Here is a 13,179-nt window from a genome sequence, read left to right on the forward strand (position 1 = left end):
AAGAGTTATGTGGTATATTAAACTTTGGATTTGTATATTGCACGGGATATATGTGTCATGGGAATATTATAATAAACTTAATTGTATCTGTATAGTTATATAGTACTGGAACGTGCCTTGCACATACACTACTACTATACCTTTTTATATATTTTCCGGTTAATCATAAGAATGTTTTTATAGTTGCAGATGTATTGGTTTATACATGAGCTGGTTTGCTTTTGAATACTTCTATTTGCCATCATACTTTATATACATGTTTAGATAAGTCAGTTTTCTTAATCACGACAAATAATGAGTTGCGAGTTTTTGAAGCTTATTATACTTTCATGTATTAGTATTTGGTGCAATGGCACGTATAAGTATTTCTTTGAATGTAATCAATAAATATCAAACTCGCATATCCTTTAATATTAAACATAACATTTGGTTGTCTTATTATAGGTTATGGGTAATTTCAGAAATTCTAAAAAGCATATTCTAACCTAGATGATATTTCAGTTTTAAATCATAAACATAAATTTATGCTTATTTTATATGATAAAAAACGTGGCTCGCACGGGCACTTCACAATTATCCAACCATATTCCGTGCTTGGACGCTCGCGACCACAGCTACCACCTACCCCAGTCCGCTTTCGCCCAGCCGCCACGTCAGCGCTCACGCGACCCGCGGCCCGCGCGCCCTGTCCCCTTTGACGAATCCGACGCACCCAGGCGGCGGTGCGTGCCTCGTTGGACGGCGTGGCGGCCGCTCCTCTCCCCACCTCGCCCCATCCGCCGCTCCCGCAACAAGGCGGCCTAACAAAAAGAGACCTACCACTCCTCCGCCTGCGCTTCTTCCCTCCGCTGCGGAAAGCCGAACCGCCCGCGCTTCTTCCCCCTTCCTCGCCTACGCACGCCTCCCTCATCTTTGCCCTCGTTAAATTTTCCGGTTTGCATCGTCGTCGTCGCCGTCTCCCTCCCACGGATTGGTTCGCTCCACTCGCCCGTCCTCTGCATACATGTTTCTTGGAATTTTGGTACCTCAAGCATACAAGTATAATTATAGAGTAATCTTGATATATATATATATATATATATATATATATATATATATATATATATATATATATATATAGTCAAAGTTATTTTTTACTGACGGTGTTTGATGCCAAAAGGACAATTATTATGGAACTCGAGCGAGTACTGTTCAAAACAATGAGTCCAATTGCACAAATTTAGTATCTTGAACTAGGGGAAGAACTAAATTAAAATTTCAAGTTATAGCGTGTTGTGAGTTTCTGAAGACTGTTGGTAGAAATCTCTGGGTTCTCGTTTATAAAATTGGGACTAGAATTCCCTGTTGTCTAGTTTTACAATATATCTATAGCAGAGACAGGGTCAACCTGCCCTTTTCTTTTGCTGGGAAGTAACCTGTGCTTTAAATGAGATCCACATGGTGACTACCCAATCCAAATCAAGCTTGTGGCAGCGTGGACAGAGGTGGTGCTGACCGACAGCGTCTCAACGAACCTCTATGCTCTTCATTTCTAAAGGAATATGACTGGATTTGTTTTCCTGCATTCTAGACTAAATTTTGTTGACATTGTTCTGATATCAGTATCTCGGGATATGATATTCTGATGGATGTTTGCCAAAAAAAATAAAAGATATTGTGATGGATCGATGGGTTTATTTGACTTGATTTCTTGGATCTGCAGATTGAGACTTGAGTGGCATGGCTGCTGAATGTGGAAGTGGCAATTGTGAAGCTTGGGCCGCGAGAGATCCTTCTGGTATCCTCTCCCTGTACAAATTCAACCGCAGGTTAATCACGCTACACTCCCTTGGTGCTTTGATTCTCCATTTCTCCTCAATACAAATGTCTTTCTTCCACTGTTAAGAGATATTCTAGTTTCCATTTTTCTCTATGTGCAAAATTCACTATTCATGTCCAATTAAATCCTGGCTCTTTCAATTTTTAGTTAGTCGCATGCTTGTTTGGATCATTTATTTAAATTTGTCAAGTTGGCTGTTCTGATTTTTCCAGGAAAAGTAGCTGTTTTGATTTTTTTTTCTTCCTGCACAATATGACAATCTGGATTACAAAATCACTTTAGTATTTTGTTGAATGCTGTGAAGTAAAACTTACAGATAATATTAAGTTACAGGAACATTGAAAAATTAGCTGGTTGATTCCATACTTAATACCTGTTCTTATGAATTATTAATAACCTGGTTTATTACCAGGGCTGTACAAAGCGATGATGTTTCCGTGAGGATCACACACTGTGGTGTCTGTTATGCTGATGTTGCATGGACACGGAATATACTTAACAATTCGATGTACCCTTTAGTCCCTGGGTAAGATTCTCAGCTCAATTTTTAACTTCAAATTTAAGACGTGCGTGGAAAATGATAAACTGGAAACTCACTGTTATTATAAATCGATCCATTTAGCTACTGTTATTTGTTGTAACATTAAAGCTTATGAAATTGCATGTCTAAATTTTGATATGAGTAGGCATGAGATAGCTGGAGTTGTAACTGAGGTTGGTGCAGACGTCAAGAATTTCAAAGTGGGTGACCATGTAGGTGTTGGCACATATGTGAATTCATGCCGGGACTGTGAGAACTGCAATAGCTCTCTTGAGAACTACTGCTCAAAAGGTGTCTTCACTTTCAATGGAGTTGACACTGATGGCACTGTCACAAAGGGAGGATATTCTAGTCACATAGTAGTACATGATAGGTATGGATTTTGGCCGCGCTTTCTTCTGAAAGTTTTCTGACAAGTTATTCTAGTCACATAGTAGTGTACTTATGTCGAATGGTTGCTCAGAAATATTGTTACAAGATCACCCTACATTCTTTTTTCTATATAGCAGTAAACAAAAGACGAAACTATGGTTTGGCAACTATTTAATTCATATTAAAATAGGTGATTAGCATAAACCTCAAATAGTTCTGCTTTTACAATACAGCAGCTGTTACTTAGGCCGTGTTCGGCATGGGGATAAGTTAACTAAGCTCTCCTTGTTTTCCACGCGCACGCTTCCGAGCTGCTAAACGGTGTATGTTGTGCAAAAAATTTCTATAGGAAAGTTGTTTTAAAAAATCATATTAATCTATTTTATATTTTTTTAATAATTAATTAATCATGTACTAATCTATTACTATGTTTTTCGTGCCGGGTAAGTTAACTTACCTCTCCTCTCCGCCGAACGCGACCTTATTCCCTTTTATTTCATTCAAAAACAACTTATAACAAAATTGCATCTTTGTTTGGAACGGCAGGTACTGCTTTAAAATTCCTGATGGCTACCCTTTGGAAAAGGCAGCACCATTACTTTGTGCTGGCATTACTGTATATACTCCAATGATGCGGCATAACATGAACCAACCAGGAAAATCACTTGGCGTCATTGGACTTGGTGGTCTCGGTCACATGGCAGTAAAATTTGGGAAAGCCTTTGGACTGAAAGTAACAGTTATTAGTACTAGTGAATCAAAGAGAAAAGAAGCTATTGACCTTCTTGGTGCAGATAATTTCGTGCTCTCATCAGATAAAAATGAGATGGAGGTACTACACAATCTACAACATGTTTTGCCCCATTGTTATCTCTTATGACCATTCCATAAGTTCTATCGGCCAATGCCATTTGGAAAAGATAATGCTAATTTCTGCTTCTTATTCATCGTACATACGGAAACTTTTAAGGACAGATTGTTTTCATTGTTGCAGTCGCTGAAAAGTTCCCTGCACTTCATTATTGATACTGCCTCCGGTGATCACCCATTCGATCCTTATCTCTCACTACTGAAAGTCGGTGGTGTAATGGCACTGCTTAGCTTCCCAAGTGAAATCAAAGTGCATCCTGCAAACCTTAATCTTGGTAATACATGTTTCTCCTAGAAAAATGTCCTTTTTTAGAGAGAATATGTCTTCTAGGATAGGGAGAAATTAATTAATTACAACTAATCTGGACTTTTGCAGGTGGGCGGAGTTTATCTGGTAGTGTAACAGGAGGTACAAAGGACACCCAGGAGATGATAAACTTCTGTGCTGCAAACAAAATCTTCCCAGATATCGAGATGATCAAGATAGACTACGCCAACGAGGCACTTCAGAGGCTTGTGGACCGGGATGTGAGGTTTCGCTTTGTGATCGACATTGAAAACTCTTTCAAGTAGTATTTTCACAGTTCAGACCATTAGGTAACTAAAAGAAATGTGTGCAATAATAATGTTGAAATATTCTACATCACGACTGTTGAGGACATGAGAGATAGTTCCAGAATAAAATGTTCCAGGTTAACAGGAAACAGTTTGGTGCTGTTTCCAGTTACTTGTAATCACAAGATTCTCCCTATAGAACCTCTTGTCTGCTTGTGGGTTGCACCAACAGGCGCTAGAGCCAATACCAGTTTTTATTGTTATTTTTTTTTCTCAGGGCTCCTTCGAACGAAGGAATATTATAGGTTCTTTTTATAGGAAATCAATTTAATTCCCATGAAATTCCTGCTTTACTTTAACATTTAACATCCTAAACGATTCATATTCCCTAGTATTGCAAACAAGGAAAATTATTGCAACAAAGTATAACAGATCTGAGTCCAACCAAATTACTTCCTCCCTGCATATTTTAATAGATAATGTTAATTAATATTTTGACACATGTTTAGCTATCATCTTATTCAAAATTTTGTACAATATGCGAAAATGTAACTTATACTTAAAATATATTTAAAATATATTTAGTAATAAATTCAATAACAAAAAATATTATTACACAAGTCTTTTGGATAAGACGAATAGCTAAACATCTAACAAAAAGTCAATGGCGTTAATACAGAGGGAGTAGTTATTTTTCTCTCTTCTCATTATCCAAATCGAAGTCAGTGTGCTTGGATATATGCAATATGTATGGTGCTGGCCTGCTCATGGAGATAGGAGTGACATGTTGCTCTATGTTAAAGGCGTCCAGTTGAAGATTTGCCTGCGTTTTATTGGCGTCAAGGCCTCAACTAGATGGTCCAGTCCAGTGACAACATTCTCCCGTTGTAATGCACGAGCTGAAGTAGAAAATTTTTATCTAAAGGTTAGAGGCACAAACGAAAGTAACCAATTCGTGGTGCAGCCACCTTCCTGCCCTTGAAGATTTTCAAGGCCCTGCCAATCGCAGATGATCAACCAGGATCATATTCACGATGCCCACAATATATGCATGAATCAACTCGAAGATCATTTTGATGGCTCTCTTCTCGCTATGGTCATGGAGCTGCTTCTTTGTTGCTCTGGCTCAGGATGCACTTCATCCATCAGAGTTCCTAGATGCCATGCTTTGCTGGAATAATAGTCACAAAACAGAAGTTTCAGGAGTATCCAAAAAGACTTGATGAATGCAATACGCTACGGGGTGTTTGGTTGTCTATATGGAGGTTGCCCGTATGAGTGAATGCAACAAATTGTTGTTTGGCTGCCTGCATGCTTTTTCCACCCAGGCTCCGCTCGTGCAAAATCAGTCGCGCAGACAGGCCCGCTGGAAACACAGGGAGAGAGCTTCGCTCCCGAGCCAGGCTTGTCGCACGCAGGAAATGCTGGAAACGCCGCTCGACACTCCCAGATCCGTCGCCGCCGCTCCGCTCCCAGAACCGTCGCGCCGCTCTCAGATCAGCCGCCGCCGCTGGAGGCCGTGCCTGTGCCGCTTGACGCCGTCCGCCGCCGCTCGAAGCCATCCTCGTTGGTGGTCGTCGCTGCCGTGCTGCTTCCCAGATCCGCCGTCGGTGTCCGTCGACGTCGTGCTACTTCCCAGATCCGCCGTCGCCGCCCCCGTCGGTGGTCGCCGTGCCGTTTGACGCCGCCCACCTTCGTCGCCGCTCGATGCAGCCACCTGTCGGCAGTCGCCGAGCTGCCGCTGCTCTACGCAATCAGTTGTGGCTGCCTTCGTCGATGGCTAACGCAGCGGTATATGCAATCAACTAAACAAAATCATTTTTTTCATATCTCTCATACGATCAACCAAACACAATTATATGCTAGCCAGGCCAATCCGATACAAACAACCAAACGAGCATATAAGTATCTACATAGCCAGGCCCCACTCAACCTGGATAGAGAGATGAGCCAGGCCAAGATGATGCGAGTAACCAAACACACCCTACCTGTATGTGCACAAGTCCATTTCAGTTCAGTCCTGCAGATTCAGTACATGAGAAAAGTGAAAAAATACGCAAGTTGGTCAAAGAAATAGTAAGCATATTTGTATATGACATTATATGTTGATCTTAAGACTGCTTGCCTAACATTTGGATTTTGAGTATATGCAACAGACTATGATAAAAATGTATCTCTGGGGCACAGCTATAACAGTAGAATTAGGATAAAATAATTCAGATGAACTTGTAAAGGCATAATTGAAGTACCATCATATTGTGTGCATATCCTTAGATAAAATCATAAAACAATGAAAATCCAAATAAACTGAATATGCTTCCTACCTATCAATTGGGAAGCAAAAGAATAAATCTTAAGTAGATACCTTAGTCTGTTGATCTATAGCGAACTTTGTTTCAAACATATACTAATTTTAACAGAAACTGCTACTTTTTTATATTAGCATAGATGATCAAAGGTTAGACAATAGAACTTCTATCCTACTCTGTATAGGACACCAACAAAAGAAACTGACTTTTCTCTAAAACATTATTGTAATGATGTTTCAGTACATCTAGGTTTGGATTATATATGCAAGTGTGGCTCTTCGTTAGGAAAATCACTTTGTAATGCCTCCCATTGAGATGACACAAATTTGGCAGAATGAAACAAACTCATTAAAAAACCATAAATTCACAATTAGTAAAGAAACTTTCAGAAAACCTAGTAAATCAGAACCACCCAACTGTTCATCCCAATTAATACAAGTGCTGAACTGGAATTTGCTTGTCTAATTTGCAACAAACTAGAAATTCAGAAAATAAATTTTGAGTTACGTGGCACGAAATCAAATATAAGTTGGTTTTTGATTATACCAAACTGAATCTAAGAATCAAAAGGCAACGCATACCTGTGTCAAACTAATGGCACAAGAAGTGAAATACATCCCTGCCACCAGTTACACCACCATGCTCTGCAGCTAGTCTGAACAGAGAGAGCACAGAAAGTTCTAGGCAGAAGATCAAGACGTCTGGATGGCCATCACACGCAGCAGCACCATAACGGAGGAAAAAAGCACATGACGAGGAGGGAATACACAATGGCATTAGCGCATCCAAGTGTCCACAATATGGATCATATAAGGCTATCCGGTGGCTTTCAGCTCCAAGGCCCTGCGTGGGGGGAGCTTAAAATCCTGGGATAGTACCGGTGAGAATCTGGAAAACCCGAGTTTATCAGCTTCTGGATTCTTGTTTATTTTTTAGATTCTACCACTATAGCTTCTTAGAGATTCTGCGAGATGCTACAGTTACAGAACATCCCCCAAACAGGGCAGAGAAAATTCGAACAAGGGCCAAGGCGTAATAAACCAGAACACGCATCACGCATGTTGACAAACTAACAACGAAATCAACTAAAATTGCAAGAAGTGAACCAAATATAATGATAATGTTCCACTAAGAAATTTAATTTGTACCAAATATAAACAGTACCTTATAAAATCCAATGGTGTCGTGGACAGAAGACCTTATAGCAAATTCGACTGAATATAACTCAGAACGTAATGGAATGTTTCGATTATGGTATTCCAAAATCCAAACACAGTCATTCCATGTTTAATAAAAGAAGTACATGTAGTCAGATAATGAACATAGTTGGTTTTGGCCTTCGAGGCCTGGAAATAATCTCTTTTAGTCTAACAATCTGCCCAGAATGGAAAGAACAAAAATTTAGCTTGCATTCTGATCACATTAGATGCGACCAGTTTTACAGCGGAAAAACAGGTCTTTATTCTAGCTCTGCACATAGCGCTATTAAATCAATACTCACCGTATATTGCACCATAGTTGTAAAGTGACTTTTTAGTGTTTAAAAAAGGGTGCACAGTATTTGACAAATGGTTATAAAAAAATTAAAGGTAGAAATTTCTGAGAAATATGAGGCCCACATCCAAACATGCTTGATGAAAATAAAACTGACAAGCATGCTCTACAATCTACATTGGGAAGAATCATCCATTTCATTCAGTCGATGCCACAGCAATCCATTGCTTCATGTTCAAAGGTTTGAATGGCTCATTTTCAATGCAATCACTTCATCCTTCATTGCCTGACAATATTTTTCAGCAGCTTCTACTTCCTTCTCTAAACTGAATATAGATGAACTAGAAGCTTGATTATTTTCATCCAAATGCCGCTCCATTGTTCGTATATTGTGTTTCAGTTTACTCAGATGGCTTGACAGTGATTGCAACCTGTTTGCTTCCTGCTCTTTCTTCCGAGCATCCTCAAGCCTTGCAATAGAAGCTTGAAGCATCCTAAGACGGCTTTGTGGCTCCTTCAAGCGGGCAATGAAATGTTTCACATTGAACCCTAGTTGCTCCAATTCCTGAGCTTTTTTCATCAAACAAACAATCTCAGAAGCATCTGTATCACAGGATGTATCGAGTACCTCCTTAGCTAAACCAACAAGCAAAAACCATAGTCCACTGCAGGCTAGATCTCCTAGAGCTTCATCGTTGTTCAGTAACCCTCGGTAATGTGGTTTCTGGGGGATGAACTCAAAGAAAAGAGGGTATTCCCTCCTAGCTGCTTCAGAAAAAGGGTCATATTTACTATCCTTCAGAATCTCTCGGTTTCTTCCATCTTCCTCATCCTCATCGGAGCTTTCCTCCCGTTGTGACAGAAGCCCAGAGCGCACAAACTGTTCCAGCTCAAGCACAAGTTGCCTATCATGATGTTTGGGATCAGGGACACTATGTTCCTCATCATCATCAAGATTTATTACTTCACAATTCTTAGGAGGTGGTTCAAGAACAATACATTCATCATTGTCAAGTTGGCTCAGCTCATCACATCTCTTACTGGAAAAGTAAGAATCTTCTTGTGGTGCAGAGCACTCCTGAACTTCAAGTTGCAATGAATTATTTTCAGTATCACTTACAGTTAATGGCACCCAATCATAGAATTGGGGACCTTCACCACACTCATTGGCAGACACCTTGTTTTTCTTATTCTTCTTCCTCCTCTTCACATTGGCTGATTTAAATCGTACTTTTTTTATGTCATCTTTTCTTTTCACTGTATTTTGGCTGCAGTCAAAATCAAATGCACTAAGGCCTAGGACAATTGTCTTGGATTTGTTGTCAGGAGCAACATTGCCCAGTTGTGGTAACTGCCCTTTTGTGATGCATTTGCTGTTCTCTTGTTTGGTACCTTTCCTAAATTTATCAACAGCCATCTGCACCACAGTTATCAGATCTGCACTCCGAGGCCATGTACTCATGTCATTTTCCTTGTTTGCCATCATCCTACAATCGTATTGATTGGTTTCCTGATGCCTCTCGAATCGTGCATTCCACCATGCAACATAATCCTTGCTGGCAACTCCATGTCTACCAATACTTGGTATCAAAACCTCAATTCCATTTGAATCAGAATCATGGATGGTAGAAATTGGGTAATCTTGATCATAGCCAAACTGCCTAGAAACAAGGTGCGGGTTATACATTACTGAATTGACAATCCCATCACCATACCGTCCAGTCAACACTGCTTGACTAATAATTACACTGTAATCCTTCAACCACTTTGGCTTATTTCTACTTTTAGAGCACACTGAAGTGGTTGTGTCATTGAACCACTCTGGTTGCCTCCAGTTTGGCAAGTTATGCTGGTATGGCCTCCACAAAAAGCATGCCTCGTCCTGGAAAACCCGTTGAGCCTCCTCCTGTGTGGTTGTCCTCTTCCTCCGGCTCCAGAGGTGTACCCGGGCATTTGAGACGGGAAATGGTGGAGCCTTCAGTGGCGGCGGGCGCAGGCGGTCGAAACGCTCCCATATCCACACCTGAAGAAGCAAGAGAGGACCCCAGGTATCAACACGCCCGCTGAACCCCTCCATCACCCCAGAGGTAACAATCCTATCCATGTCGGCATACAGATTGGCTACCATCGCTGGGCCAAGGGCAATGCGCTCTCCAAGACTTAGACGAGCAGCGAGCGCGAATGCGCAATCCGGCAACTCGCCGCTCCTAGGTTGCAGCCGCGGAGTAACGAAGAACGCGAGCCAGTACGCGATGAACCCGAGCCGCCGCAGCTCGTCATCCTCGCCGGGGCGGATGCTGCTGTCGAACCACTCGAGCCACACCTCCGCCGACACGTGGCGGGCGTCGCGGGCGCAGGGGTGGAGCTCCCTGATCTTCTCCTTCTCGACGAGGAGGCGGATTTGGAGGTCCTCCTCCTCGGGGGTGAGGGGCCGGTCCAGCGGCGCGCCGGAGGGGGGAAGGCCGGCGAGGAGGAGTGCGTCCTCGAGGGAGAACGTGGCGGCCCCGGCGGGGAGGCGGAAGGCGTGGGAGGCCGGGTCCCAGAGCGACAGCAGCGCCGCTAGCGCGCCGCGGTCGGGGTTGACGGTGGCGGCGGAGGCGCCCACGGCGTCGCTGATCCCGGCGCCCCGGAGGGCCGGCGCGTACGCGGGGTCGCGGAGCGCGGAGGCGACCCAGGCGGACCACCGCGGGCAGGGGGAGAGGTGGCGGAAGCAGAGCGGCGGCATGGGGTGGGGCGGCGAGGAGGGGGGCGGGGGAGGGAGGGTCGTTGCGCCGGAGAGGATGGGGATGGGGAGGAACGGTGGGTGTTCTCCATTGGAAGGTGGCATTCTCGGCGTGCCGCGCCGGGCCGTGCTTGCCGCCGGCGCGACGGGGCGGCGGGGGAGGCGAGGGGTTGGTTGGAGGGAGGGAGAGATTTGGGGAGTTTTTTGCAGGGGTTTTGGGGGGTTTGGAATTTGGACGAGTTTTGGAGGCAGTCGCTGGGGCGGGTGCTCCAGCCCAGCCCCAGCCTGCCGTGGCGCCTTTTAACTTTTTCCACGTGTCATAGTCAGCGAATAAATTTCTTTCTGGCATGAGCATCTGTCTGTGTGTGTGCGTGTGTGTTTTTTTTTCAAAAAAGGAACTGTGTGTTAGGCTCGCTATAAAGGTTTTCTAAAACATTTTTTCAAAAACATCCCATCGATTTTTTGGACATTTAAATAGAGCATTAAATATAGATGAAACTAAAAAAAATTGCACAGTTATGGAAGAAAATTTTGAAACAAATTTTTTGAGCTTAATTAGTTCATGATTAGCTATAAGTGCTATAGTAACCAACATGCGCTAATGAGGGCTTAATTAGGCTAAACAAATTCGTCTCGCGGTTTCCAGCTGAGTTGTGGAATTCATTTTTTCATTCGTGTCCGAAAACTCATTCCTACGTCCACTCAAACGTCCGACAGACAAAATGTCATTTTAAAGTTGACTTTGGTAAAATGTCCTGAGTTGGTAAATAGATACTACTCGCTTCGATTTATTTTGTTTGACACATTTGACTTTTTATCAACGTTCGATTCTTTGTATTATTCAAAAAATTTATATAATTATTGACTATTTTATTATGATTTGATTTATTACTAAAGTAACTTTAAGTATGATTTATAGTTCGGTAAATTTGGCTAAAAAATTAGAATAAAACGAATGGTCAAACGTAAATCAAAAAGTCAATGTCATTAAACAAAATAAACCAGAGGGAGTAGTACTTCCATCCCATAATAACTTTATTTTTTTATTTCTGTGTCAAAGTTTGATCATTTGTCTTGTTTGAAAATTTTAATTAAACTTAAAAAAAATATCCATGTTTTACTATCCAGTAACAATAAAAATATTAATCACAAAAAAAATTACATAAGACAAAAAGTCAACACATTGTTTCTATAAGCTGAAAAATGAATTTAGTGGCTGTTTGGATCCGATGACTTTTTTTAGTCTATTGTTAAATCGGACATTTGAACGTTAATTAGGTGAATTAAATATAGACTGATAACAAAACTAATTACATAAATAAAAGCTATTTCATTAGACAAATTTTTTAAGACTAATTAAGTTACGATTAGCAAATGTGTATTGTAGCATCACATTCGCTAATCATGGACTAATGAGGTTCAATAGATTCGTCTCGCTAAATAGTCCAGAGTATGGGATGAGTTTTATTAATAGTCTATATTTAATATTTCTAATTAATGTCTAAACATTCGATTCGATGTGACAAAGACTAAAAAAATGTCCCTAGGAATCCAAACAAGGTCTTAACATGGGACAGAGGTAAGAGCTGAAAGGGATGTGGTTCTATGCTTCACGAATAAAAACCTGCACGAAAATTAAAGCACACCAATGGTTGAGATTAAAAGATAAGTACTGTTGTAAAACTCATTACTAGTTTCGTCCTAGAAAAAACGTCTTCAGCTCAACCCAGCCCAAAAACAGAGGAACGCATGTTCTTCACCACGCACGCAGCACCCTCGCACGCACGCGGCACCGGTCGTCGCCCACATCCTTCCTCCAGCGAGCAGGTTCGCCGGCAACATCCCGTTCCTCCGGCGAGCAGGTCCGCCGGTGCCGTCCCCTTCCTCCATGCCGCCCCTTTTTTTCCTCCGCGAGCAGGCCCCTCGACGCCGTCCCCTTTCCCAGCGCCGCCCCCTCCTTCCTCTGGCGGCCATACCCTTCCTCCGGCGGGCAGGCTATCGCCATCCCCTTCCTTCGGCGATCAGGCGGAGCAACGGTGGCCTCCTCCCTGTCCTCCTCCGATCAGCGCTCGTGGATTTTGAAATTTTGGAAGGTATAAACTTTGTGTCTCTTTTACCCTATGTCATAGATGCTTACCTATGTGTCACTAAAATATCTGCCTATGTGTTACTAAAATATCTGTCATGACATAAACTTTTTTTTTATCTTACTTGTGTGCTATTCCGTTTACTTTCTGTTAGAAAATGAGATAGAAAATGAAATCTGATATGTGAGATCCACGTATGAAAATGACTTAGTCTTTTACCCCTATGCTATTAAAAAAGTTGTTGCTTACCTCTGTGTCACTGGAAAATTTATAGACATCTCTGTACCATCACACAAACTTTCGTTTACCTACGTGTCATTTCGTGCCATTTTACATGGATACTTGACGGAGTTAAAAAACAGGTAAAAAGTCTGTTTTGCCCTTCTCAAGTAAATACTTGATAAAAATTA

General features: G+C 41.9%; 2 protein-coding genes across 3 annotated transcripts; one reads left to right on the plus strand and one right to left on the minus strand.

Moving 5' to 3' along the window:
* Positions 1-746: 746 nt before the first annotated feature.
* Positions 747-4,456, plus strand: LOC102709401 (probable cinnamyl alcohol dehydrogenase 1). 2 transcript variants are annotated; one of them, XR_001551167.2, is made up of 8 exons: positions 747-973; positions 1,703-1,808; positions 2,232-2,345; positions 2,506-2,733; positions 3,279-3,564; positions 3,727-3,877; positions 3,979-4,294; positions 4,327-4,456. XR_001551167.2 is itself a non-coding variant. In XM_006661613.3 (7 exons), the coding sequence occupies exons 2-7, from the start codon at positions 1,720-1,722 to the stop codon at positions 4,173-4,175; spliced, it is 1,065 nt and encodes a 354-aa protein (XP_006661676.1). In that variant the 5' UTR covers positions 747-973; positions 1,703-1,719; the 3' UTR covers positions 4,176-4,455. The 2 variants fall into 2 exon arrangements, 1 of the variants encoding a protein (XP_006661676.1); XM_006661613.3 differs by having other exon boundaries at positions 3,979-4,455.
* A 3,355-nt stretch (positions 4,457-7,811) lies between these two features.
* LOC102708835 lies at positions 7,812-10,881 on the minus strand. Its single transcript, XM_006662183.3, has one exon. The coding sequence runs from the start codon at positions 10,785-10,787 to the stop codon at positions 8,196-8,198; it is 2,592 nt and encodes an 863-aa protein (XP_006662246.3). The 5' UTR covers positions 10,788-10,881; the 3' UTR covers positions 7,812-8,195.
* Between the last annotated feature and the right edge of the window lie 2,298 nt (positions 10,882-13,179).

The sequence above is a fragment of the Oryza brachyantha genome, chromosome 10 (assembly GCF_000231095.2).
Source record: "Oryza brachyantha chromosome 10, ObraRS2, whole genome shotgun sequence".
Taxonomy (NCBI): Eukaryota; Viridiplantae; Streptophyta; class Magnoliopsida; order Poales; family Poaceae; genus Oryza; species Oryza brachyantha.

What these genes read in the sequence shown, in the direction of transcription:
- LOC102709401 (XM_006661613.3), top strand. Translation starts at nt 1,720, where the DNA reads ATGGCTGCTGAATGTGGAAGTGGCAATTGTGAAGCTTGGGCCGCGAGA. An exon ending in ATGTACCCTTTAGTCCCTGG is followed by an intron (nt 2,346 to 2,505) that starts GTAAGATTCTCA and finishes TGATATGAGTAG; the next exon opens with GCATGAGATAGCTGGAGTTG. An exon ending in CAGATAAAAATGAGATGGAG is followed by an intron (nt 3,565 to 3,726) that starts GTACTACACAAT and finishes TCATTGTTGCAG; the next exon opens with TCGCTGAAAAGTTCCCTGCA.
- LOC102708835 (XM_006662183.3), bottom strand. Translation starts at nt 10,787, where the DNA reads ATGCCACCTTCCAATGGAGAACACCCACCGTTCCTCCCCATCCCCATC.